The sequence below is a fragment of the Paroedura picta genome, chromosome 2 (genome assembly GCF_049243985.1).
Source record: "Paroedura picta isolate Pp20150507F chromosome 2, Ppicta_v3.0, whole genome shotgun sequence".
NCBI classification, from domain to species: Eukaryota; Metazoa; Chordata; class Lepidosauria; order Squamata; family Gekkonidae; genus Paroedura; species Paroedura picta.
In genome coordinates this window covers 81,110,329-81,136,925 of record NC_135370.1, presented here as the reverse complement: position 1 = coordinate 81,136,925, position 26,597 = coordinate 81,110,329, and the positions used below count along the sequence as shown (strand labels likewise).

The 26,597-nt window shown below is 42.3% G+C and overlaps 1 protein-coding gene across 9 annotated transcripts in view; it reads left to right on the top strand.

The window, feature by feature from the left end:
• The first annotated feature begins 1,577 nt into the window (after positions 1 to 1,577).
• RAB3IL1 (RAB3A interacting protein like 1) overlaps positions 1,578 to 26,597 on the top strand; it is a 40,242-nt gene continuing 15,222 nt past the window's right edge. For 8 of the 9 annotated variants that reach the window (XR_013228235.1, XR_013228234.1, XR_013228236.1 and 5 more), the window contains exons 1-5: positions 1,578 to 1,790; positions 17,463 to 17,712; positions 20,055 to 20,150; positions 21,589 to 21,666; positions 25,711 to 25,926. Coding sequence is in view for 6 of the 9 variants with exons in the window: in XM_077321196.1 (XP_077177311.1) it covers positions 1,783 to 1,790; positions 17,463 to 17,712; positions 20,055 to 20,150; positions 21,589 to 21,666; positions 25,711 to 25,926 (648 nt within the window). In the remaining 3 variants the exon portion in view is untranslated. Of the gene's footprint in view, positions 1,791 to 15,981; positions 16,116 to 17,462; positions 17,713 to 20,054; positions 20,151 to 21,588; positions 21,667 to 25,710; positions 25,927 to 26,597 lie in introns of those variants that run through there. The other variant, XM_077321197.1, reaches the window with a different exon arrangement.

Here is a 26,597-nt window from a genome sequence, read left to right as displayed (position 1 = left end):
TTTAACAAGTGAGAAACATGACATTTATTATCTGCTTAGTTGTGCCTAAAACTTGTCCGGCAGGAGTTAATGAAATGAAAATGTCTGCAACAAACCATTGGAGCCAACTCCAAGTTAAATAGGGGAGGAGGGAGAAACGGTCCATGGCATTAGAAGCCTGACATTTTCATCAGTTGCTGGCTTTCCAGCTCAGCATCTGGACAAAACATCAGCCTCTTGACTTAAACTACCTCAAGGACATCTCAAAATGCCAAAGACAGTCTACAGCTTATGCAGTATACATGTTTCCACTCTCTACTTGCCCTTCTTCATTTTCACTGCAAGTTTGCCAGGGCAACAGAGGCAATGCTCTTGGTGTTGATATTGGGCAGGATGGGTAAATAAGCTTTGTAGGAAAGACTTGCTCAAAGAAATGCAACAACAAAATCAACTCATCCTTCTACTTCATTCCCAAATGGCAACCACAAAATTTTGCTACAGCTGGGAAAACAACAAAACAAGTGTTCAGCAGTTCCTGTTGCCCCACAATGAACAGGACTCCAGGGGGTTGTTGCCAGGAAGGGCTAAATAGAGTCAAGATGCATAAGTAACTGAGTAATAAATATTGCTAAGATTGGAATGTTTGGTAAGATATATGAATAGTATCAAATTGGCATACAGATAATAAAGGAATTAGCAACAGATGTGAGAACTGACTAAGCAGGTGTAGTGAGATAAGAGGTCAATATCTCTGTTAAGCCCAGGGAGTTCCATTTTCATGAGTGTTGGAATAACTTGTAATTCAGCAGTCTCCTGTTCCAGTCTGTTTCTAAAATTCCTTTACAATGAAACAGCTGCTTTGAGATCCTCCACTGAGTGTCCTGGGAAACTGAAATGTTCTCCTACGGGTTTTTCTTGGATGTCAGATTTTGTCCATTTATCCTTTGGTGGGGTTTGACCTGTTTTTGCTATGTGGAGTACTGAAGTGCACAGTTGACATTTAACAGCACATACAGTGTTAATATATGGGCAATTGAATGAACCTGAGATGGTGCAGGATGCTGTTAGGTCCAGCGATTGTGTTGTCTGGGTGTATGTGGCAGCAAAACTGGCATCTGGGTTTACTGCAAGCTATTCAAATGAGATGTTGTATTATTGTGGGTGAGAACCCACCTGAATCTAGGAAAGAGCCTGTGAGAATCAAATGGGGACAAGGTAACGACACAAACCTTCCCGAGCTCCTTGGGTAAGGGGCGAGAGAAGAAGGGACCAGAATATTCGGATCCTGCTGCGTCTTTCCCTCGGGCCTCTCCCACTCCCCTTGCTCAAGGTGAAACGGGGACCGATGGAGACCTCGAGGGTGCAGTCGGAGCTTGCGCAGGCCAGGAAAAGCTGGCGCCGCTGGGAAGCTCTGCATCGCCGAAGCAGCGGATATCATCGAACACCCTTCACGCTCGGGCACAAAAATCGCAGGGGATGGGACGTCACGTGATTCGCGGCGGCGCCGGGCGCGCACGTGCATCCTCCAGAAGGGGGGCGGGCGGGGGGGAGGAGAGGAGGCTTCCGAGAGGTCACGTGACCCCTCCGGCTCCCTTTCCCCTCCAGCTGCGCAGAGCGCAGAGCAGCTGGCCCGGAGGCTCCCCAGCCACTGCCGCAGTCCCGCTCAGGAGGCAAGGGGGAGAGCCCGGATCGCCCGCCGCGCCTAAGCCTGGCTTGCGGCAGAGCCAGGCTGCCCCGTCCTCCCTCTAAGGGGGCTGCGCGGGTCTCCCTGGGCTGCCTCCTTGGAACCGCGGCGGAGCCGGCATGTGGGGGTAAGGTCGTCTCTCTGGCCTCGGTTCCCGCCCGGGGGTCGCGGTGGGGAGGCTTGCGCGCCCTGTCCTGTCCTTTGTCTGACGCCGCTTGGCGAGAGCAGGAGGCACATCGGCCGCGTCCCTCGCCGCCCCTCCGGTCGCGGTCGCCTGGCCGGTCTCGCTGAACTCCAGCGAGCCCGGAGTCGGACTGCTCCCCACGGAGCGCCCCTGCGGAATGCCGCAGAGCAAGGAGAAGAGCCCGTGCCAGGCGCCGGGACGAGCCAAGCGGCATGACGGCTCCTCGTCCTCATCCTCTGCAGCCCCCTCTTTAGCTCCCAGCAGCCTGACTCACAAACTTTCTCCAGGCACCGTGCTGCTGGCATGATGGGGGGGGGGGGGGAGAGAGAGGTCGGCCGGCACAGAGCTGAACGAACGAAAAGCTGTCGCATTGCCTCCTTATACTGCGATGCCATTAGCCGGCCACACTCTGGTTTTCCAGAAGCTGGAATACCTCACAACAACGCTGCGAGGTGGCCTGCTATTTATCCCCATTTTATGGAGAGGAACCATATAATTGAGAGAAAGGTGACCCTCCCAGTAGATCCGTGTCTGAACTGCGGCCTGGCAACTACTCACCTGGATGCCCCGAGGAAAGGTTTGGAGACCTTTCCTTGAACTGTAGGGAGAGGCAGCTATAATAAGTGCTGGCTGAGGGGGAATCTTGATAAGAACAGTCATGGAAGGAGCTCTACTCCGAGGCTAAGGCGGAGGGAGGGAAGGGAGATGCAAGATCCCAAGGCATGAGTGTGGACACACTGTGGTTGTTTTATGTACTTGGGTTTGGTTTCAACAGTGGATGAGAGGTGGGATGGGGTTATGGCCCAGTGTTAGGCATCTGCTTGTCATGCAGAAGGCCTCAGGTTCTGTCCCCAGCATCTTGAATTACAAAGATCAAGGTGAGAGGAGTGATTTCATCCTGAGACCCTGGAGAGCTGCCACAAGTCATAGTGGACAGTATTGACCTCCAGATTCATGCCTCCTTCAGCTTTAGCCTTCTTCCTGTGGATGTGCTCAAGAGGACTGAGGTGTTCCTCTGAACATCAAGCATTCCCATGACTTGCTGTGAGATGTGTACTTTTCTTAAAGAGCTGACAGTGACATAAACTTTGATGGGCAAAAGCCCACTTCAGAAGGGCATCTGTTAATCTTGAGGCTGCTGTGAGTAAAGCTGCAAAAATTGGGGGGTGGGGGAGAGAAACCTGGTGTCCTGTATTATAAAGAATTTGTATGTAAATAATCTGCAGCCTTGGAAATCGAATGACTGTTTCAGCCAGTTTGGTGTCGTAGTTAGGAGCGTGTACTTCTACTCTGGTGAGCCGGGTTTGATTCTGCACTCCCCCACATTCAGCCAGCTGGGTGACCTTGGGCTCCCAATGGCACTGATAAAACTGTTATGACCAAGCAGTAATATCAGGGCTCTCTCAGCCTCATCCACCTCACAGGGTATCTGTTGTGGAGAGAGGAAGGGAAGGCGACTATAAGCTGCTTTAAGACTCCTTCAGGTAGAGAAAAGCGGCATATAAGAACCAACTCTTCCTCTTCCTCCTCTCTTCTTCTTCTCCTTTTTCTGTTTCAGTCTATACTGTAGATAAAAGTATGTTGAATATTACACGTGACTGATTTTGTCCACAATTATTTTCTGCAATGTGTATGATAATAAAACACTTTTGAATTCACCGTTGAATTAATGACATCTGGGTATGTTGCTAGTCCTATTGTGACTGTTCAAATAAAGAAATCCAGTATTTTTTGTTTACTACAACATTTCTGTTTTCTATTTCTATAAACATTTCTATAAATGTTTATTTTTCCTAATTCCTCAATGACAGATAAGGCAGTGTGCTGTCTCTCTGCAGTATTGGTTATGTTAACAGTTTTGCTTATAGAAAAATAAAGCATTTACACATGAACACATACATGAAGCTGTAAGATACTGAATAGGCTGAATCAGACTTCTTTTATTTATTTTTATTTATTAATTCAGTTTACAGACCACTGCTTCCAGCAAGCTGGCTTGTGGTGGTTTAACAATAAAACATCATAACAGTTTAAAACACCCCATAAAACAATAATAAAATCCCCCAAAATTACAATTTCAATTACCATTGAGATAGTGATATATAATATAAAACCTGTTTCCCACGGACTAATAACTGTGATATGGTGAACAATGCTCTGGATGTACATTGGGTAAGTTATCATCTGGGTCTGGTCTCGCACCAAGCCCAGGAAGTCAGGGAGAGGGAAGACCCAGTCAAATACCTGGGGGCTTCAGCCCAACCTCAGCAAAATGCCTGGTGGAAGAGCATTTGTCCATCAAAGGCAGTATCAACTACTCACGCTAGCAGTGTGTCTCCAGGGTCATCTTTCACATCACCTACTACCTAATCTGTTTAACTGGAGATGTTAGTGATCGAACCTGTGACCTTCTTATGTTAAGTGGAAACTCCATGGCCATACTTTTAAAATTTATAAATATATCAATATTACAATTGTATATACTGTGATCTACAATTATGTGCATTATGTTGTTAAAGCAGTAAAATAAGTTTGATAAGAATATAAGTATTGCAGATTCCCACCCCAAGAACTGATTTACTTCCACAGAATTTTTCATCTCTGCCTATGAGACTCATTATTGCAACAGACTAGTATGATTATTTTTAGGATGACCATATCTTTGTAAGGTGTCTTGTCATGACTAGTCTTCAGCTGCTCAACCTAAAGTCATTTCCCTTTTGTCTTTTTTCAAAGGATAGGGGGGTTTCTTGAGGGGAAAATAAGAGAGAATAAGAAAATTAAATGGCAAAAATAGTTTTGATTAAAGATGGTCTGGAAAGGTCTGTTAAGCAAACTGACCCAAGACATGTGTAAAGTTAATTTGTGAAAGTGACTGTCAATGTGTAAGAGCAATAATTGTAATAGTATTTAGATTGCCTGATAGGAGGACAGAAGATAGCCATAGGACTACATTTATATAACCATTGGTTTAATACCAATGAACTTACTGAAATTCACCAATCGTTAGCAAAATTAAGAATTTAACTAATCAAATTCTGACCTTAATATTCATCTCATTATCTTACAAGTAGTAACTATTCCGAATTGAATTTGATATTTGGAGAAGGGGGAAATTCCTACAAACCCCACCCTCCCCTGAAAATCTCCTGGTTTGTTATCTAGGCAGTGTTAGGAAACTGAAGCCTAGCACTTTCAGGGGCCCTGGCAAAAGTTGTGCTTAAATGTAAAGTGGGCAGGACTGCTGTGCCACTAGGAGGACAGCTAAAGATCCAGATGCAGGTCCTTGTGTGTCCCAATATTCTGCTCACCAACCGAGGCCCACTTCCTATGCATAGTAAATAATAAGCCTCCTATACTCGTTACAGAACAAAGTCTAAGTCCAATGGCACCTTCAAGACCAATAATGTTGTGTTCAAGATATAAGCTTTTGTGTGCATGCTCACTTCACCAGATACAGTGATGTGCATGCACATGCAAGTTTATACCTTGAATTAAACATTGATGGACTTGAAGGGGCCACTGGACTCAAACTTTGTTCTGTTGCTTCAGACAAACAAGGCTGCCCACCTGAACCTGTTCTTTTTACAGTTTGTTTAAAAAGTCAAAAGCCACAAATGAAAGGTCTAGTGAGAGAAGCATCCCTGCCACTACAACATGAGAATGCGTGAGTCTTATCAATTTCTATTTAAAGTAGGAGGCTGTTTTCCTCTTAAAAATAGAGCATGCTGGTAAAGGGAAAGGAAGTCCTTCCATACTTTCAAACAGTACTATCAAAGCTTTTAAATTTTTTTCCACGAAAGCTGCCAACTTCTTGGAGGATACCAGGAAGCAAGTTAAGTTAGGGAGAGTCTGGCAAAAACATGTTGAAATGAATGAGCTTTGTGCAAGTTCAGCACTCAGCAGGTCTTGTTTGTCTGCCCAAATCAGAATCCTAGTGGTGAATGGGGGGTGGGGGGTGGGGAGGCTTCTTCCTGTGTAAGGAAGAACTTTAATGGTTTGGAAAATGGAAACTCTTCTTTCTCTGTAATTTGCCAGGAGAATTCTCTGGGCAGGGCCACAGTCTTAGATAATTTCATGTCAGTTGAATGAGGCAGAAGAGAGAGTTCAAGCCAAAAAACTTTATTTGCCATTGTATCTAGACACAGGATACTTTTTCTTATTTATCTGGAATTTTGGAGGAAGAGTTCTATGAGTGATGTGTACAATCCTTAAGAATCTCCCCAGCTAAGGTGGTTGAGTTTAACTTGAAGAAATATGTTTTCGGTTCAAACCCAAGGGAATGACTACTGACTCAATAAAAAGAAATCTGATTCTAAATAAAAATACTATTTACCTCACTAGGAAGCATTCTACTAAATACCATTTTTGTTACTATCATGCAATCTGTATTCATAGGACTTCAGTTAATGTTGGCAACTTCATATAAAAAGGATGTTGATGCTGTCCCAGCTAATAACTGTCTCTGCTGGTAAATGGGAAAAAAGAGAGCTGATTGCATCAGTTGTTCTGGGTGCAAATGCTAGCAAAATGGTAAGGACAAGTTTGTTTTTCCGCATCATGGTGAATATTTTCTTGACACCACAATACTGGATGTATATTCAAGGCTGATTCTAGGGAAATGATGAGGCTGAAGCATTCTTTGTTCTGTAGATTCCCCACAGAATTCTGCTGAATGTGACCCACAGGCATTTCATACAGGAAACAGCTCCGTCAGATGGGCTCCACAGGAAATTGGCAGGGCCTGCTGGTAAAAGTGCAAATCTTGCACATTTTTCTCAGTTTGTGGCAGAATCTGATTTTCTTATACAAATCTAGCTAACACATCCCTTTGCAAAAAACATTTGTGTTTCCTGCTGGTCTCCCAAACTAGACTGCAGAATCTGGAGTCTACAGACTAAATCTGAAGTCCACAGACTAACAGCACCAATATGCAAACCTATATCTTTTGCTTTACCACTATTTTTACTACAAAAGTTAATGAAAAATCCAAAAGTCTAAAAACCCATTTTGCTTTCATTTTGATCATAACTTTTTTTTTAGTTATTTTTTGTTGCTATGATCAGTTTTCTTTTGAGTTCTCTATTGAGAAAGCTTTTGAAAGTGTATGGGGGCTGATCATTTTTTCTTGCTATAGAATATATGGACAGTTTTCCACATTGCAGGGCAAAAACAGCAACTGACAAAACAGCAGACTCTAACAGAGGAGAGTTCTTTTGTATAAATAGAAAAACAACCAAGTTCTGAATACTACTATCACTGCATGAGATGTGTTTTTTGACATGTGACGCTCCATGTTTCTAGAGGATAAGATGGTCCTTGCAGCAGATTTAAGACTAAAGGAGCAAGGAGGGCAGAATAAGATGAACATCATGGCTTGCCAGGTCCAAGTTGGGAAACTTGTGGAGATTTGGGGATGGAGCCTGGAGAGGACAGGGACCTCAGTAAAGTACAGTATGCGGTGCCCTATGCATATGTTTTCTCCAGGGAAATTGATTTCTGTAATCTGGAGATGAACTGTAATTCCAGGAGATCCCCAGGCCCCACCTGGAGGCTGACATCCCTACAGGCAGCTGCAGTATTTCACATATGTGCTTTTTCCTGCTCTTTATGTATAAATTTGGGTATAGCTAGAGGCATGAGCTCTGGGGTTGAAGCCAGAAGACTGAGTGCCTTTAGCTCTTAGCTTGTAGCACAGAATAAGCTTGATCATGGATTCAAGACAGGTCAATATTATAATAGACTACTTTCTGTTTAAACGCAAAGGACCATTTCTTCACATTATCACTGCTGCGAATTGCATAAAGACCTTCTATCCTCTGTGGAAGTTCCACTTTTGTGTTTACCTTGCAAAGGGTTCTTATGAACAAGTGACTGGAACTAAAGTTAAATATTCAACCCCACTATGAAAATAATTCAATTCTTAGTGTTGTTTGTATCCCTTGAAGAAAGGCTCAGATTTTGCCCCTTTAACTGGAAAGAGGCAACCAGTGACCCCTTGTTCTACTTCTGCTCGATTGATCAGACAGATCTGCTGCCAAGAACTCCATCCTCTGCATATTTGCAATGTACTCCTAATTTCTATTTGTGAAAATGGATATATGTGCGCATAAAAGGTAGTGGAATTTCTGTGGAAACGAGGGAAAACTTTCAACACGAGCTCCCCATTTCCAAGTTTGCTCTAGGAAGCCATGGGAACCTCTGCCATTTTGCTCAGTTAACAAGTGCTGCAAAGAAAGCTGTTGAGTGAGGCCTTCTTAACCTAGATTAAGAAAATTACTGTGCAGCCATTCTAACCTCTGCTTGCTGTGGTGTTGTGCCTTGGTATGCTATGTGATGTATTTCATGACTCAATCAAGGGGTTCTTCGCCTCTTTTGGCTTGCTGATTACTTTGCCCAAAGTTCCTTAGACATGGTAGACAGAACAGGGAGTGGCAGTCAGTCTTGGCAGCTGGGGCACTTAATCAGGACTTGACTCTGGAAGAGATCTCTGCCACAGGGGACTGAAGACTGAAATCTGATTCGCTCACTTTGGTTCTGTACCGATCAAGCAGCATGAGCAGCAGAACAAGTTGAGCAGAGTGTGTGTTTGGACCAGTCAGACCTGGGAAGCCTAATTACAAATTCTGAATACTAGCTGGATGATTTTGGGCAAGTCATGCTTGAATGCAGTTTATCCTTCCCTGCATAGACAGTGGTCATTCCCAAGGGCATTTGAGATCTCTCTCTCTCTCTCTCTCTCTCTCTCTCTCTCTCTCTCTCCTTCAAATGTTTATTCAGACAGAAGAATTTAGCCATGCAGCATGATTTTCTTTTCTCTAGCTGAAGCACCAACCTTTGGATCCATGTCATTTTTTGGACAATAAGTGTTCTTGACTTTCTCCAAAGAAATACATCTGAAAGACTATAAAAGTTTCCTTTTCCTCTCGTGGGGGTAGGAAACTATTGGCAGGTTTGTTAACTTTCCATTGTGGTCTTTGGTATAATCATACCTTGTTTCCATAGGGTTATAATGGAGCTAACTTTGCCTTACTTACGGTATTCTAAATCTTACTTTAGAAACATCTCCTTTAAACATTTTAATTTTCATCTAAAACATCCAATTTTTGTAAAAACTTATATTTTGACAAAACAATGAAAATGTATAAAATATTAGAAATCTAATTTGCCATATGACTATGGGTCATACTCTTCAAATCTTGCCAGATTTTCTATATATGTTAAGTTGCTGGAATGGAAAGACTGCTAAACTTAAATCAAGCTATTCTTTGGGTTTAAGAATTATGCATAATTTCCAGTAAATACCTGTGCTAAAGAACCTGTAGCATTTGACCCATACTTTGTAAACTGAGCTGCAATTAACTTTTCTGTACTTCCTGTTGAAACACAGAGCTTCTTAGTAATGTTTTATTATCTTGTTCTGGTCTGAATCAAGGGCTTTCTTTACTCACTTCACAGTGCATGTTGAACCATGCGACTGGACAGCGTTATAACCCCGCATACGTTTGGGGGCTGCTTACTCTCTGTGTTTTCCTCTCTTATGAATGAATATATATGTTTGCTATCTTCCACCAGCCTTGTAGCATATCCCAGTTAATAAAAGGGGGAAGAGACAAATTCCTTGGCTCACTTCGATTTATACTTCCATCCCTGTCATCATAGCCATTCAAGCAATCAAGAGATGAATGGGAAGTTTTAATGTGCAAGGTGTGCTTGATGCTACCTAAACAAAGAACCACTACTTCTCTTGTTTTGGAGACAATGGTAGTTCTTTGTCCTGGCTCTCAGAAGGCGTGTCTGGGCTGTATCACTTCATGCAAAGCCTCCCCTCCCACCTAACTGAATATGCTTCACTATGAACAGGGTGGAGGAGAGATTCCATTCACATGGAAAACAGAGGAGAGGTTCTAGCCCAGTCTTTTCCCTGATATACTAAGTTTTTGTGTGAAGTAATGGGGGTGGGGTATGGAGAAACACGCAGTTTTGTGAGCGCCCATCTGTATTCCGGACGCAAGCGTATAACCTCAGTGTGAACTGGGCCTTTGAATTCAGCTCTAAATGCTCTTACAATGCAATCAAGTTGTGTCTAGTTTAATACTGTTCTTCCCTCTGATATAAAGCAGTTAAAGCATTATTTTCCAAATATGCAATTTCCATCTATCTTTGGATTACTCAGTGACCTTAGCTTTTGGTCCTCCTAACAAACTTGATGTTTGTTTCTTGGCTGTTCTCCCCTGATTTTTCTTTCTTTAGATGATGTTTTCAACAGTTTCCAATTTTGTTTAATTTGCAAAGTATAAGAATACAAATGGGCTTATTGGCAGTGGTCAGCTAGTTTCTCCCCAAAATAGTTAGCTCTGCTCTCTATAATTAAATTGCGGCTTTGAGGACTAAATTAGTTATCTAAAGGTGTGAACAAGATGGAAGACTTACATAAATATACATCAGTTTGAGACCAGTGGCACCTTTAAGATCAACAAAGTTTTATTTATTTATTTATTTTGAAAAATTATAGACTGCCACTCTCTGCCCGGCTGGCTCTTGGCAGTTTCCATTAAAAATTAAAAATATTTTAAAAGTTAAAACCCAGTACAATTAATACAATCAAGACAATTTGGTGGCAGCAACAGTCAATACCCAACGCTCCCCTATGAAGCCTCAACTGCTCATTCCAGGTATGAGCTTTTGTGTGCATGCACCCTTATTCAGATACAGTAAAACAAAACTTCTGCAACTGTTACATATAGGTAGGGCAGTTAGTTGCCAGGATGGGCTAGTTCAAGTCAAGACGCATAAGTAACTGGGCAAGTATAGCAGAGATTGGATTAAGACAGTTGGTAAGATCTCATTTGGAATACTGTCCCGTTCTGGGAGACACAATTCAAGAAGGAAATGGACTGCTGGTGATCCCTGGCACAAGAAAGATCAGTCTGGCCTCACTGAGGACCAAGGCCTTTTCAGTCATGGCCCCCCGCTGATGGAATGAGCTCCCAGAAGAGCTGAGGGTCCTGTTGGAGTTGACTGAGTTCCACAGGGCCTGCAAAACAAAGCTCTTCCACCAGGCATTTGGCTGGGGCTGATGAACTCCAGTAATAACATCACCAGGTTCCCCCTCTAGAATCCCCCCAAATCTGAAAACGGAACAGTTGTATCATTTTATATTGTTTTTAGGAATTATTGTGTGACTATTTGAAACTGTTGGAAAATGCCCTGAGCCTGCTTTGTAAAGAGGGGTGGTCAAGAAATCCCAACATTAAATACATTCTTAAAAGGATATTGACTAGTTGAAACATGTTCAGAGAAAGGCGACCAGGATGGTTGAGGGGTTGGAGCCCATGCTTTATGAGGAAAGGCTGAGAGAATCAGAATATCAGAGCTGGAAGAGACCACAAGGGCCATCCAGACCAGCCCCCCACCCTTTCAGGGGCTTAAAGATCACATACTCCTGACAGGTGCCCATACAATCTCCTCCTAAAAACTTCCAGAGAAGGAGACACTGCCACCCTCCAATGTAACATATTCCATCAATGAACAGCTCTCACTATGAGAAAATGCTTTTCAATATTTAAATGGAATTTCCTTTCCTATAATTTGAATCCAGTGCTCCTAGTCTTTGTCTCTAAAGCTGCAGTAAACAAGTTGGCCCTTTCTTCAACCTGTCTACTTTTTATATTATTATTTATTAATATTATTTACTATTTCAATTTATATATTACCGCATTTCCTAGGAACCCGCAGCTGTTCACAGAATAAAACATTAAAATACAATAAAGGTAAAGGTAAAGGTATCCCCTGTGCAAGCACCGAGTCATGTCTGACCCTTGGGGTGACGCCCTCTAGTGTTTTCTTGGCAGACTCAATACAGGGTGGTTTGCCATTCCCTACAATAAAACCCCATAAAACCCCAATTTACAATAAAACAAGCAAGTGGTCAAAAACACCAATAATCTATCCCATCCCACCTCGTTCAGATGGAGGCCGAGTCTTCTTCCACTAGGAGTGAGTGGGTGCCGGTCTAATAGACTCTAGACTTTGATAGACTTTGGGAAGGGGTCCTTGATGGAAACACACCTATCATATCACCCCTTGCCCTCTTCTCCAAGCTACAAATCCCCAATTCTGAATAGCAGTAAATTAGCATACAAACACGAGAGTTAACAGATGCAATAACCAAGTTTGATGTCAGTGGCACATCCAAGACCAACAAAGTTTGAGTCTGGGTAGAAGTGAAAACTGAGAAATGCATGCTCCTTCAGATACAGGTTTCCTCAAATGTTATATATAGGTAGCTGGGATTGGGTGTAGTTGACAGGCAGGGCTAATTATCATCAAGATGCTTAGTAACTGAGCAATAATACAGCTAAGACTGGAATTACACATTTGTTAAGATAGGAGCAAATTAACATTCAGATAATAAAAGAGTTAACTGAGCAATAAATATAGCTGAGATTGGAATAATAAGTTAGGTAAGACCTGGAGATGAAACAGGCTGGGATGGAAGGAAGGGAAGAGAAAGTTTATCAGTTTGGGGAACTTGACACTCTGATTATTAACTTCCTTATATGGAGATTTCACAAAGTTTCTGTGCCTTAATTTTTCAAATGTCCTTAAAAAAAGTAAGTGAATTCCGAAGTGGGTATGCATGTTGATCTCATGTAGCAAATGCATTTGGGAGTCCTGCAAGTTATTAAAAGATAATGATTTCTTATTCCAGTATAAATATGTGAACTAGTCCACAAAAGCCTAAATTAGAATACAGACAGTTTTTAAGGCCACTGGATTGGAGAAGAACGTATTGCTAATAGATAGTCCTGTAACTTTTATTTAGCCTAGGATAGCCTTTCTCAACTTTTTACCATTGAGAAACCCATGAAACATTCTTCAGGCTTTGAGAAACCCAGAAGTGGATTGATCATGCAGAATCTGATTGGGAAGCATAGGTGTGTACAGCAGGGAGTGTATTGGCCTTTATCTAATGTACCCATTTGCAGGGAGGGGCACCTTCAGAAGGTGTGGTTCATCTGAGTAAAGTGTTGTAGAGGAGCCCAGCAGCTATTTGGGTCCAAGGGCTTTGTAGATGATAATTAGCAACATGAACTGAACCTGGCAACAGATTAGTAACCAGTGGAGTGACTGCAGAATGATTCCATTTTAAAATGGATTAACATACTGTATGAGCTATGTGAATTAATGTTTGCAATTTAATGTATTGGACTGCAGGTTGTCTGCTAAATTGTGTTTTTAACATACGCTGGTATTAAGTTGTGTGTGTATGTGTATAGGTGTGCCTAGTTACCTTCCTTTGGTTATGGTTGCTTCTGATGTCCCCTTAAACTGTGAAGATTCTAGTGGGAATTCATTCTGGGAAGGGGAAGGGGCTTCAGGAAAAGAAAGCATAATTTTGCTGTAAGTCTAGAGATTGGCCTTGTTACCTGTGACTGTGTGCCAAAGTATTGGTGTTTAGAGCTAATATTCATCTGTACGTGAGATGTAGTGTTCTCTCATTTGTAAATAGGCTCCAAGCTACAAAGTAAACTTTTTGATGTGATTTGGTCTTCTTCCATCTATTTATTCACTGCTCATGTTCTTTGGCTGCCTTGGTAGTATTTTTCTTGGAACTACAATTGGATTTGTCTCATAATCTTCATCCTTTTTATGCAGAATTGGTTCTCTGTTGACATTCTTTTTCTGATTACTCTTTTTCCTGTGAAATGACAATTACATTTTTGTCTCCATATGGTTCATATCACTCATGTATGTCTCACATCTTCTTAGTCAATATCTCTTTCAATATCTGTTTTAGTGAAATGGAACGGATGGTCTTTTGAACTTTAGGCCATTTAAAATCTGAATTCAAAGCTAAGTCATTCAGATGTCTGGCTGCTTGATGTTTGAGTGTCTGTCTGTCTGTCCGTCTGCCTCTTTCTGTGAGAGAGTATATATGTCTCATACTCCAGATATAAATATCATTTTATGTGCTTTCCATTCTGCTGGTCCACACCATGTCTCTTTTCAAGAAACTGGTCAGTCCAGTGACCAAGGTTGAAACCACAGCCTGAACTTTCTTATAGTTGGCTAATGAATGGCTTGCATCCCATAGGTAACACTGCACCTTAACTGTACATATGGTTCTCTGGATTACAGCCATCCCTTCTTGCTCTTCAGTTCTCTTTCCTGTGGGATTTCTCTCCCACCCCCACTGAATATTTTCTTTGCAATAAGTGTAAAGCTGTTAATTATTTATGCATCCCTCTTAAAAATAAAGAACATTACAGCCTTGCTCATGGTTGCTTGTGCATGCATCCTGTGAAACAGACCTTGGTTATGCCTGTTCTGTGCTTGGATAATGTGAGGCAGAGAGAGGCTGTCATCCAAGATCGAATTTCATTTTAGGTCTCTCTAGCCAAGTTCAGCATTCCATCCCTGCTTCTTTAGTTTGCTGCTCATTTTTTCTTTATTCCTTATTTAGACAAAAGATTGTTATTGTTATCTATGTATAAAATGCATACCCAGAATGGGACCAATGTATTCTTTAGGGATTCATAGCAGGAAGGTCAGGTTTTGCAAGACCAAACCTGCTTCCCTTATGTGAAACCTACTTTTGTATTTTGAAGGAGAGCAGCTTTTTTATGCCCCGCTTTTCACTGCCAGAAGGAATATCAAAGCAGCTTACACATCCCTTTCCCTTCCTTACCACACAACAAACACCCTGTGAGGTAGGTGAAGCTGAGTGAGCTCTAAGAGAGTTGCTATGTGAGAACAGCTCTGAGAGAACTGTGACTAGCCCATGGTCAGCTAGCTGTCTTGCATGTGCAGGAGTGGGGAATTGAATTAGAGGCCACTGCTCTTTAACCACTACACTCTTGACAGCTTTTTATCTACTGCTCACAAGCCAGGCAAAGGCCATGTGTTAATCATCAGCCTCTATCTCCACCCCATATCTGTACAGCACATGTTCTTTATTCCTTCACAAATGAGGGATTCAGCTGTTTATCATGGAATTTTCAGGGCTATTTGGGCCCTTCCCTATCTGTCTTTTCTACTTTCTCACTCACATTTTTTCTGTATATTTGTGGCCATCTTCTTTTCTTTTCTTTTGGTTTGTTCCATCCAGTCCATTCTTTCTAAAGATGGTAAGCTTGCTTTTGGAGTTGTACCATGACTGTAAGTAGGGGTCTCCCATACTGTAACGAATGCTCTCCCATATTGGAAAAAAATCACGTAGAAAAGTAGCATATCAATGAGAAGGCAAGGTGATGACACATGACCTTCTGGTTTTCTGTGTGGAACAATATATTTTGTATGGGGAAGCATTCAGGCATACGGAATCCTGCAATGTGATGGGTTATTCTTTCTGCTTTTTGTGAGAATTTACAAGCAAATGTAATAGTTTTGCAGTTAAGACATGCCATACTGTGAGGAATACGAAGAGGGAGTAGTGATCCTCCCTGGTTCTGGGATGCTTAATGCCAGTCAATGCTGCTGATGGGTATCTGCAATCTTCTATAGAATCCATGTGATCTTTGGGCCCCATCATGTAGGGATAAGTTCATGCAGTCACGACCGTCCTGCTTATTAGTCATGAGAAATTTATCTCAGGCAATGAATGGACTGAGCAATGTTGAATGTTGTCCAGTGCTTCACTGCTGCTTGGCTTTTTTGTCAGCCTCTTCTGGCAGCTAAGATACTTAGACTTCTTCTTCTTGCCTTTCTCACTACACCCCATATTCCCTAGAAAGTAGGAAGTTGTGACTACCCAATTTGTTGTCCTTCCAGGGATTGTTAATAAGCTTTAGTGCTCATTTGAATGGCAGACTCTGCCAAATTTGGATCATTGCCTGAATACAAGGACTGGGAACTGCCAAGGAACCACCCACCCAGCCCAGCTGTGTATGCACTGGATACTAGTTCTTTAATGTCAGGCTGTGCCAGTGGTGGTGAACGATGGCACGTGTGCCAGAGGCAGCACTCTGAGCCCTTTCTGTGGGCACGCTGGCACAGAGTTCGCTGAGTCAGTCTGCATGAGGTCTGGCATCCTGGCGCCCAGAGGACAGGGAAGACTCTCCCCATGTGTTCCCTGGCCCGGGAAGCGATTGGCTGGCTTGGGTTGCTCAGCTGGGCTCGCATCTGCATACAGTGGTGGGAGCGGGGAGACTGTGCTGAACAGAGCCTGGGGAGAGCAGAGCTGGGCCAGAGCCCGTCAGAGATGCCACACACTGCTGACCGCGTGCACGCCTGGCCTTGCTGCCTCCCCTCTAGGGAGTGAAGGTGAAGAAGGAATGGAAGGGAAGGGAAAGGTGCAGGGGGGGAGGAAAGGGGGGAACAAAACCTAAAAATAAACAGCCCAACAACAAAGGGCTTTGTTATTGTGTTTTCCCTTAAGACAAAATATGTAAATGTGTGAGCTGTTTTTTTGAAACTGAAGCCTCAGTATTCAGGTCAAATTGCTGTGGTGGCACTTTGTGATAAGTAAGTAGGGTTTTTTTTTGCAGTTTGGGCACTCGGTTTCTAAAAGGTTGGCCATCACTGGGCTACACCTTTTTAAGCTTTAGGGGAAGCCATGTTTTTTTATGATATGGCTCCTAAATATAGGCAGCTGTTTGCAACTGCTGAATCTTGCAATGAGAAATAATGGTGGGCTGACAATCTGTATTGTGGGACACCATGTGCCTCTAGCAGCATTATGGCTGCTGCATGCACACTTGTTTCTGTGCCCATCTACTTTTTGTGTGAAAGTCCCGATTGGGATTCAGCTTTCCTCTACTTTGGTGGTAGAAGTTCAGTTCCTGGTGCCAGTAGTGTGGCACCATACAAATCAAGTGGGGAGAGGCAGCTTTTGCCTTGCAGAGCATGGTGTGGGGAGGAAGGCGGGTTTCCCAGTGTTGGGCTGAAGGCGCACAGTGAAGTAATCCTGCTGAAGCCACCTAGTGGCGCTGCTGGGGAAGAACAACCATACAGTATTTTGTTTTTCAAGAGCCTTTCTTGTTAAAGCATCTCATGCATAACAACAGGAAAATTTAAAATGCATAATCTGTGCAACTCCTATGCATGGCTTCTTTCTTTGGGGAAATATATTTCTGACTTCAGGGATCAGTTTGGAAAAAATACAGTTGGAAAGTTAGGAAATTGGGATTGCCAGCCTCCAGGTGAGGCCTGGATATCTCCCATAATTACAACTGATCTCCAGAACACATCCTGGAAAATCCAGAGTTCCCCTGGAACAAATGCTGATTTGGAAAGTGGACTCTATGACATTATACACTGCTGAAGCCCCCCCCCCCACCTTACTAAATACCAGGCTGCACCAAGTTCCGTGGTATTTCCCTGTTGAAATTGGCAGAAGCCTTTCATGGTGGTTCATCAAGGGGAAAGTTCTTTTTTGTCTTGCATAACTTTCTGTTTCAAAGCAATCTCCCTTCCCTGTTGTGTCTTCTTTTACAATGTCCCTCATTTGCGTCCGTGGCCATCTCTGAACTCATCTTGGGAAATCAGGTGTTTAATGTTGCCGCGAGATGAAATCACACTAGCGCAGAGGTCTGGCAGAGTGGGGAAAGTGGAAACCTATTTTCAGTGTCCTTTTAATCAACCTAGACCTGATGGATCCTTCTCCTACAGCCAGGCCCAGTTTGAAGAGTCCCGGCATCAGCTCCACAAGCAGCCACTAGTGGGACAGTGGAAGGCACTTGCCTCAGCAACCACAGAACAGGAGCTGCAGTTCTCAGAGCTTCCTGGCAAGGACTGTTCCACTGGGGATGAGAACCAGTCCATGGCTCAACTCAACGTGTCCCGCTTGCGCAGTTCCTCTGTGGAGATCCGTGAGAAAGGGTCAGAGTTCCTGAAAGAAGAGCTCCGCAGAGCGCTGAAGGTAAGGTTTTGCAAAGAAGTGGGGACAACAAAGTTGTGAGCAGAGTCATATGCTCACACACCCTAGTCTATATGAATCTGCGTGAGCTTCTTTTGCATTGCTCATCAGTAGATGTTTTGAGCATTCCTTAAGAAATTGCTCTCTGGGATCAGAGATATTTATCTTTGCTGCCTGAATAAAATTATTACTGAACACATAAGAAACTAGAAACCCACTAGAGGATAAAGGCCACACAAACCATCATTTAGCATTTGGTGTATTTACATTTCCTTTGTCAAACTTGTAACTGCATAACATTTTATGTTTCGAAGCATTATATGAACTGTTTCATGCTTCAAATCATTAGTGGTCTTGTGTTTTTATACTTGTGGCAGATGTGTAATGTTACTCTTTTAACGTGAACGCTCCTTTAATAATCTTATTGTTTCTTAGTGGTTTCATATCACAGGATCCATTCTTATGTGTTTGATGCTTAAAGGATTCAATAAATGGATGTTCTCTCAGTACCTATTAGTTATTCTAAAGTTAAAATCTCCACATTCAGAAGCAGAATAGTTCTGACTTTCAGATGCTTAGAATATACATATATTGGTTTCTGGGCAAAATTCAGAGTGCTGCTTTTTAGACAGAAGGTCCTAAATTACTTGACATTGGGGTATCTGAAGGATGGCCTTTTTCTATGCCAGCCTTTTTCAACCTTTTGACCATACAGGAGCCCTTCAGAGATATTTCCAGACTTCACAGATCCCCGGAATTGATGTTAATGGCCACATCTCCCTGCATCACGCCCCAGAAGTGACATGTCACCAGATGCAACATCAGCACCTGTACTCTTCACCCTCCTTTTGCTTCCTTCTCCTGCCTTTACTAGTACTAAGGTGGCTCTGCCTCATGTAGGCTGGAAAGAAGGCCAGGAGCTGAGAAGACAGCCCAGACCCCCTGTACCATGCCACAACCAACTTTTCCCCTTTGATATTTACACCCATGGGCTATTCACTGAGCCCTTTGGGTGCAGGCAGCCAGCTTTGGCCATTAAGGCAGTAGGGGGAAGTCCGTGGACCCCCTCTGGTGCTCCCGTAACCCCCCCAGGGGTCTGCGGAATCCTTGGTTGGGAATCCCTGCTCTATACTGTCCAGCCTGCCAGTTATGCAAGACTGATTCTTAAGCCAAGCACTCTGTTTTCCTACCTTCAGAAATAAGATGGTGGCAGCCAGAGACAGGGCATTTTCCACGGTGGTGTACCACTTGTGAATTGCTCCTTCCTTCAACCTTGTCCATAGTATACTTTACTGTTTTTTACATTTATCTTTTCCCAGGTTTTATTGGAGGGATGCCGGGCTTTAACTGTAATTCCCATGCCCTGGTTGTAACCTGTTTTATAAATACAATTTTAAACTGCTTAATACTGACAAGTTTTTGGCTTATTTAGGCTTGCTACACCCCCACCTCTGTAAGTGGGGGATCCCCTGCCATCAGGCCCCTCTTTCAGGTGCTGATCATCTGGCTGACAGGAGGAATTACTAGGAACATGAGGGAGGTCCAGGCAATTTTTTAGTATTTGGGCAAAAAGTCTATGATAGAAGCCATTTTTAACTTAGAGTATTTGTCCTAACATGGTGTGCCACTTGACATTGCAAAACAATGACATTACATCCGGTACATGTTGGAATTGGTGATGCCACATTCCCAGCAACATAGCTTGGGCCTCCCAGCTACTCCTGCTAAGTCCCCTCCTCCCCATTCCCTGCCAGTTGTCAGGAGGGATCTGGCAACCTTTTAGATGGTTTATTGTTGACAATTTTATGGGTTTATGTTTTTTTACTGTATTAGTTATTGTATGTATTTATTTAAAATATTTTTGTGTTGCCTCAGTCTTGCTTGAGGCACTTGCAGTTAAGATAATAAATTAACAATGGAGTATCAAGCCCTGATGTGGATACCTGAGGCTGGCCTGATCTCATCAGATCTCCGAAACTAAGTAGGGTTGACCTGGGTTAGTGCTTGGATAAGAGACCAGCATGGAAGTCCAGGGTTACTACACAGAAGTAGGCAATGCCAAACCATGTCTCAATGTCTCTTGCTTTAATAACCCTGTGAAATCGCTATAAGTTGGCTGCAACTAGACCCCCGCAAAAAACAAAAAAGCATCAGTGATGTGAAAAGCCTTTGGGTTAGGTGCCTGAAACTGTTTAGATAGTACTGGCATAGGTGGGCCACTGGTATAAGGCAACTCCTTAGATTGTTAAAATGTCGGTGGAGGGAATCTTATGTGCTCATGTTTATATGGGGAGTCCTTGCCCCATGCCTGAGGTTTTGGTTTCTTACGTGTTTTTCCTCTGCAGGAGCTGAAGTTAAAAGATGAAGAATGTGAGAGGCTTTCTAAAGTGAGAGAACAGCTGGAGCAGGAACTGGAAGAGTTAACAGCAAGCTTGTTTGAGGTATTGCCCCTGAGATCAGTACCTGGACCTCAAAGGGGTGTTCTTCTGGAACAGATTCGAGCTCTACACATGGAGTTCACAAGTATATGCACACATGTACCAATACAGATCATTCCTCATTCTCTATCTGTACTAGTAACTGACTATGGGGAACCAAATTTATACAAATAGCAAAACCACTTGTGCAAGTCACGCTACTTCAGACTGTAGGTGAGAGTTTCATTTCTGAGTAGATAGAGAATAAATTCCATGCAGGGAGAAAACTGGTTTCTTAGGGAGAAAAGTTCTGACCCAACCTCCTTGGCATAATAGTTTCTTATGGTCTAACAGTCATTGTATTGGGGAGCCCTGAAATGAGTGATTCACCCCATCTGAAAGGCAGAGAACCAAGGGATTACAAGATTTGTAATTCTCCTGATTGTGCATCTTAGTGCTGACTGAACTTCCACAGAAGGGATCTCTTCCACAGCCCTTCTCTTAAATAAGACTGTGCATTACTTGGTGAGCTCAAGTCTTTATGGGAGTGGATATGCAATAGCCTTCTCCAGCTAGACGGATTTGTAGTTCCTTAAACGTGGGTTGGGAACTACAGAGCAGAAGTGTTCTATGCTCTGCAGGAATAGTCTAGGTGAGAATACATGATACTTTTACCACCTGTCATCTGATGTGTAGTAAAATTGTCTTTACCCCTTAGAAGGGTGATGCCTAGAATGCTGTCTGGATAGTTTGCATATAACTCTCTGACTATTGAATACTTAGTAAAAGTTGCTTTACCACTTGGGTTCCTAGTTCATTTTGCCATCCACACCTATATCAGTCTCAGCAACAAGGCTGGAGCAAAAGGAAGTGTCTTTGTTTGGTGCTTGATGCTGAACCAGGGGTGAAAGTTCTGTAGCTGAGATGTCATAACTAGGAGTGTACATTTGGGTGGTAAAAACTTGAAGTGAGAATCCTTTGTTCAGTGTGGGACCTGAATTGCAAAAACCCAAATTTCTTCAGCTTTTGATTCAGATTCCCAAATTTGCTCCATAATTTAAAGCCAGCCCTCTCCCACAGCCCACAGATCAGCTGTTTAGTGGCTCTGGAGGCATTTAAGTCCCTTTGAAAAAGCCAGCCAAATCCCAGTATCAATTCAAGTGAGTGAGGAAATGCTGAATTAGGTTTGGGTTAATTCAACCTGAACCTGAAATTAACCAATTTTTAAAATCTTTGTACAGCCTGTTTGGTGTCCATCCAACTCACAGTTCTACATTAGTAAAAAAATTAAAACTGTCTTAGACTATATTAGATTTATTTATGTCATTATTTTTTAAAAAGAGTTGTATATAACATTTTGTATATAACTTTTTGTAGTATGAGTCAAGCACTCAAAGCAGTTCATTAGTTTATATTGAATATCTGACTGAGTAATTTACTGGCAGAATTCTTTTTTTAACAGGAGGCACATAAGATGGTTCGGGAAGCAAACACCAAACAGGCGGCATCAGAAAAACAACTGAGAGAAGCAAGAGGGAAGGTGAGTTCTATCAATCTGCCTTATTATATGCAAGGCTTACATTAGCTACATGTGCTATCTGTTTTTTCAAAAAAATCTCTTTAATGTTTATAACAATGTTATTCAGTATAAAAATTCTGTATACTCTTTAAAAATATTACGCATTCTCCAAGGAGTTCGGGGCAGGGTGTATTGTTTTTCCCTCCTCTGTTTTATCAAATTTATCAAATAATACTTTGAGTTTGGCTGAGAGAGAATGACTCGTCCAAGGTCACCCACTGAATTTTAGAGCGAGTATGGATCTGAAACTGGATCTCCTGGGTAACCACTGGATCTCCCCACAGTAACCACTGCACTACACTCATTCCCTAATAGAGCCATACGAAAAAAATAGAATGATCTCAGCCTTTGTTTAGGATGCTTAGGGCTGATCCTGCGTAGAGCAGGGGGTTGGACTAGATGGCCTGTATGACCCCTTCCAACTCTATGATTCTATGATTAGCATGTCAAAATAGTCTATAAGAAATGTTTAATGTTAAGCATCTAACTTAAACCTAGAAATATCTGCCAGGATAGCTCTTAGATTGTATCAAGCATTTAACGTGAGGTCTACGATCTCTCAAGTAAGTTGATTAATAATAACTTTTCTTTTGTATATCTAAACAGGCCTTTTTTTTTTTAATGTAGTGGAAATGTGGATGGCTCTTAGACTCATGGCTCTTAGAGTTTTGGGCAAAAGTTTATATCACTGTGGAGTCAATGTGGGGTCGTATATTTTCAAATGATGATTATATTTTATTTACTGCTTTTTGTATCAATAACTCGTGTTGCATCCTATATTTCTATCTTTATGAAAATAAAAAAAATCATTACAATAAAAAAAATAGTTAAATTGGTACCAGTTTTCTCTGTAGATTGGCTCATGTTTGATGGCCTTTCTTAGCCTGGATGCGAGAAGTAATCTTGTCCATTAGAGCTAGGTTCCTTATTTTAACATCCCATCCACAAAGTCTGGGGATATCTGAGGGCTTCTGATGTGTAGAATGAATTAATCTAATTGCAGTGATCTCCTCCTTACTGAGGACGGTTTGTTTGTTTTAGGTTAACAAACAGATTAGGATGAAAAAGGGTATGTTTGGTTTTAAAATAGAGCTAACAGTTTCCATGATCTGAATCCAAAATTGCGTGGCTTTCTTTACAGTAAAGTTGATTTTTCCCATATGTTTGCCTCTAATTTCTGTTTTGAATAGCTTGGTGTTAAATATCATTGAGCAGATATCATTCTTACTGGACCAGACCTGATTCTTTAAAATAAAAAATTGGATGGGAAATGAATACCTTCTTCCTAGGTATTATTATTGTAAAATAACTTTGCTTATGCTGATATCCATCACTATTTATTGATTTATTTTATTTATATTGTTAGATTTCTATCCCATCACTTCTCCAAGAAATTGTGGCAGTTCACAGAATAAAACCATAAAACCCCATTTATAACAATACCCCCCAACAGCGCAACAAGACTGGTGGAAAAAACTATCTGACCCACAACCCCCAGCCAGCCACCCTAGGTGGGGTGCCCAGATGTTAATGTAGGGACCTGATCCCACGGAGGGGCCCAGTTGATCTTAGACCCTAGCCTCACCCAAGGACCTGTCGGAAGAACTCCATTTTACAAGCCTTGCAGAACTGTGAAAGCTCCAAAAGAGACCTCAACTCTGTATCGTCCCCAGTATGGTTTCTGTGGGCACTGTGGTACCTGTTGGCAACTTTTCTGGATGTATAACGAGCAAAACAAGACAGTTTCAAAGTGAATACTAGAACAGAACAAGAAACCTATCCTGAGGCAAACAATAAACTTTATGAAATCAAAAATGAGAGCAGTCTCTTCTTGTGTATTCTTTCACTGCTTTCTTTACTTGTTCTTTATTTGTCAGGACTTCTACCAGAACGGCATCCTAGTAATGTCCATTTTCAATGGAAAACAGTTTTCCTCAGCGGAAACTGTCAAGAGCTATTGGGTATTTGTATAAGATTACTAAGAAGGTTTAAAACAAGCTGTTGGATAGTGATCCATTATATTAAGACAATTGACTAATTGGAGGACTTCTCACTGAGGAAAATTGTTTGCTATTGAAGATGGACATTACCAGGATGCTGTTCTGGTAGAAGTCCTGACAAATAAAGAACAAATAGAGAAAGCAAAAAAAGAATACACAAGAAGAGACTGCTCTCATTTTTTATTCCATAAGGTTTATTGTTTGCCTCAGAATAGTTCTGTTCTGGCAACTTTTCTGGAGCCTGCTTAGTGTTTTAGCAAGTAGACAGGGCCAGGAAGGGACAGCAAAGCTATTGGAGATTTGATTGGCTGTGCAGATTTTTTAAAATGTTGCTTTGGCAAGAGCTGCCAGCGCAGCACAAGGATCTGCACTGTGTACCTGAAGTTAATCTGTGGCAATAACTCTGTGTCTGGCTCCGCCTCTTGTGGTAGCCATTTTGTTGCTGTGCCATTCTGTGCCAGCATTCCAAATGTGCCTGCAGGCTCAAAAGGTTAGGGACCTCTGGTTGTATGCATATATGTGTGAGAGAGAGACAGAGTATAAGAACAAAATTTAAGAAAAACACAATTTTGTGTTTATATGTGATTGAACCACCCCCTAACCCTTCCAGGTTCTGCATTCCCCCTTCTCAGAGAGGGGTATTATAGGGGCCCCTTTCCAGACATTCTTTCAGTCTGGAACATACAGCTTCCAATCAGACAAATTCAACTTTGGTCCTCCATCATAGGAAAAACCTTTGAGAAGATGATAACTCCTCCATTTAAGGCATTGGATTAGGCAATATTTTGATTTTGAGACTTTGTAGAAAGGTATGAAATTACTGAGTAGGTGAATGTTTCATTAAATCAGTGTTCCAAATAATTTCTAGAAAATAAGGACTCTAATAAATGCATAAAAAGGTAAAGGTATCCCCTGTGCAAGCACCGGGTCATGTCTGACCCTTGGGGTGACACCCTCTAGCGTTTTCATGGCAGACTCAATACGGGGTGGTTTGCCAGTGCCTTCCCCAGTCATGACCGTTTACCCCCCAGTAAGCTGGGTACTCATTTTACCGACCTCAGAAGGATGGAAGGCTGAGTCAACCTTGAGCCGGTTGCTGGGATCGAACTCCCAGCCTCATGGGCTGCATGTCTGCTGCCTTACCACTCTGCACCGCAAGAGGCTCTAATAAATGCATAGTGAATCAATAATTCCCACTGAAATTCACACAACATATGTAAAGCAGGGTAAGAGATATTTAAAAAAAACTATTGCTGGTTTGCACAAATGGAGATCATTGGAGAATGCTGTGGGAGAAGCTACAGAAGCTCTGAAAAGTGTGCAGGATTGCCTTCTCATTATCCTTCATATGAGCCATGTGCCCACATAACAAGTGAACGTGATGGTAGAGGTCTTGTTCAGTTTGTGAATAAAAGGGGGGTGGGATGTTGAGAACTATATCAGCTGGGTGTTATTCATTTCAGCAGTTAGAAACAGCATTTCTAGCATCTCTGGGATACTGCAAGCCCAGAGGAAATGCCTAAAGATTTTTGAAAGGAATTCACAGAAAGCTGTTGAGAATTGTAGGCAAAGAATCCTATTGTAATGTGACTACAGCACCATCTATTGGCAGGGTGAAAGTAAAGCACCCAAAGACATTGTGTCTCTTTCAGGGGTCAGCAATTTTTTAAAATATAATATTTTTCAATTTGGGTCTATATGGGATGGAATTTTTTGTGGTATTTCCAGAAAAAAACAAATCCCAATACTGGTACATCACCATGAGGACACACCTGGCCGTGTACATAATTGTGTCTATGACCTTTCTAAAATTTAAGGAGTTAATGGAGCTGTGTGGGTTTGACTGAACCATTGAATGTTCTTCTGGATGAGTCAGTGACCAGAAATTCCAAGATTATCTGCAAGAAATCCCAGGTAGCATCTGTTTTTGTTGTAGGAACTTATTCTCTGCTGCCCAGAGAGCATGGTGTTGGTGACTCCTAATCCTTTCCATTCTGACATCTAGATTGATATGCTGCAGGCGGAAGTGACAGCCTTGAAGACTCTGGTGATAACATCTACCCCATCCTCTCCAAACCGGGAGCTGCACCCCCAGCTTCAAAGCCCCTCGAAAACTGCCTTCAGGAAAGGGCACGGGCGTAACAAAAGCACCAGCAGTGCTGTTGTCACTGCCACAAACCAGAACACACCCTCAGAGTCAGTTGGCAGTGAGTTCAAAGAGGTGAGTCCAGTTTACTTGTCAGCATAACAAAAAAAGAAGGAGGAAGGTATAGGGCTGCCACAAGCCTTGGAAAAAAATGTCATGTCCCTTCTAATAGAGGCTTAACAGTATGTAGTCTACCAGGAGATGTTGACTTCCATGCTACGAAAAGGTTCTGCTGCTCATTTCTGCACACGAAGCCTCTCTTAAAGGGACATGTGATGGTCTACACTTCTAAAAGCACAGAGGTGCTGTGTAAACAGATAAAGGACTGTGAAGTGACAGGCTGTTCCAATAGGTCTGATTGGTTAGAATCAAGGGATCAGAGAAAGACTTCTGAACTAGATGCTGAGGAGATTGGAGTTGAGAGGAGTTTAACACAGACAATGAATTGGTGGAGAGTTGGCAAGGACAAGGAGATAGAGACTCCCATCCAGGCCAAGGAAAGGGATAGATCTTCTAGAGAAAGAAGAAAATTCTCTATCCAGTCAAACAGGGAGTTAGCTCTGAGGAGTGCAGTGGAGAGTCAGTTAAAAACTCACAATGAGTACTGGTGTTTCAAGAGAAGCAGTTTGAGTAGTGGAAAGAGTGTACCAGCCTTCGGGAAACCAAAAGAGTCAGAATGATCCCTTGATTCTCAGACTGTGTTGGAACCCTGACATGGATCATAAATCTGCAGATGGATTGCATGC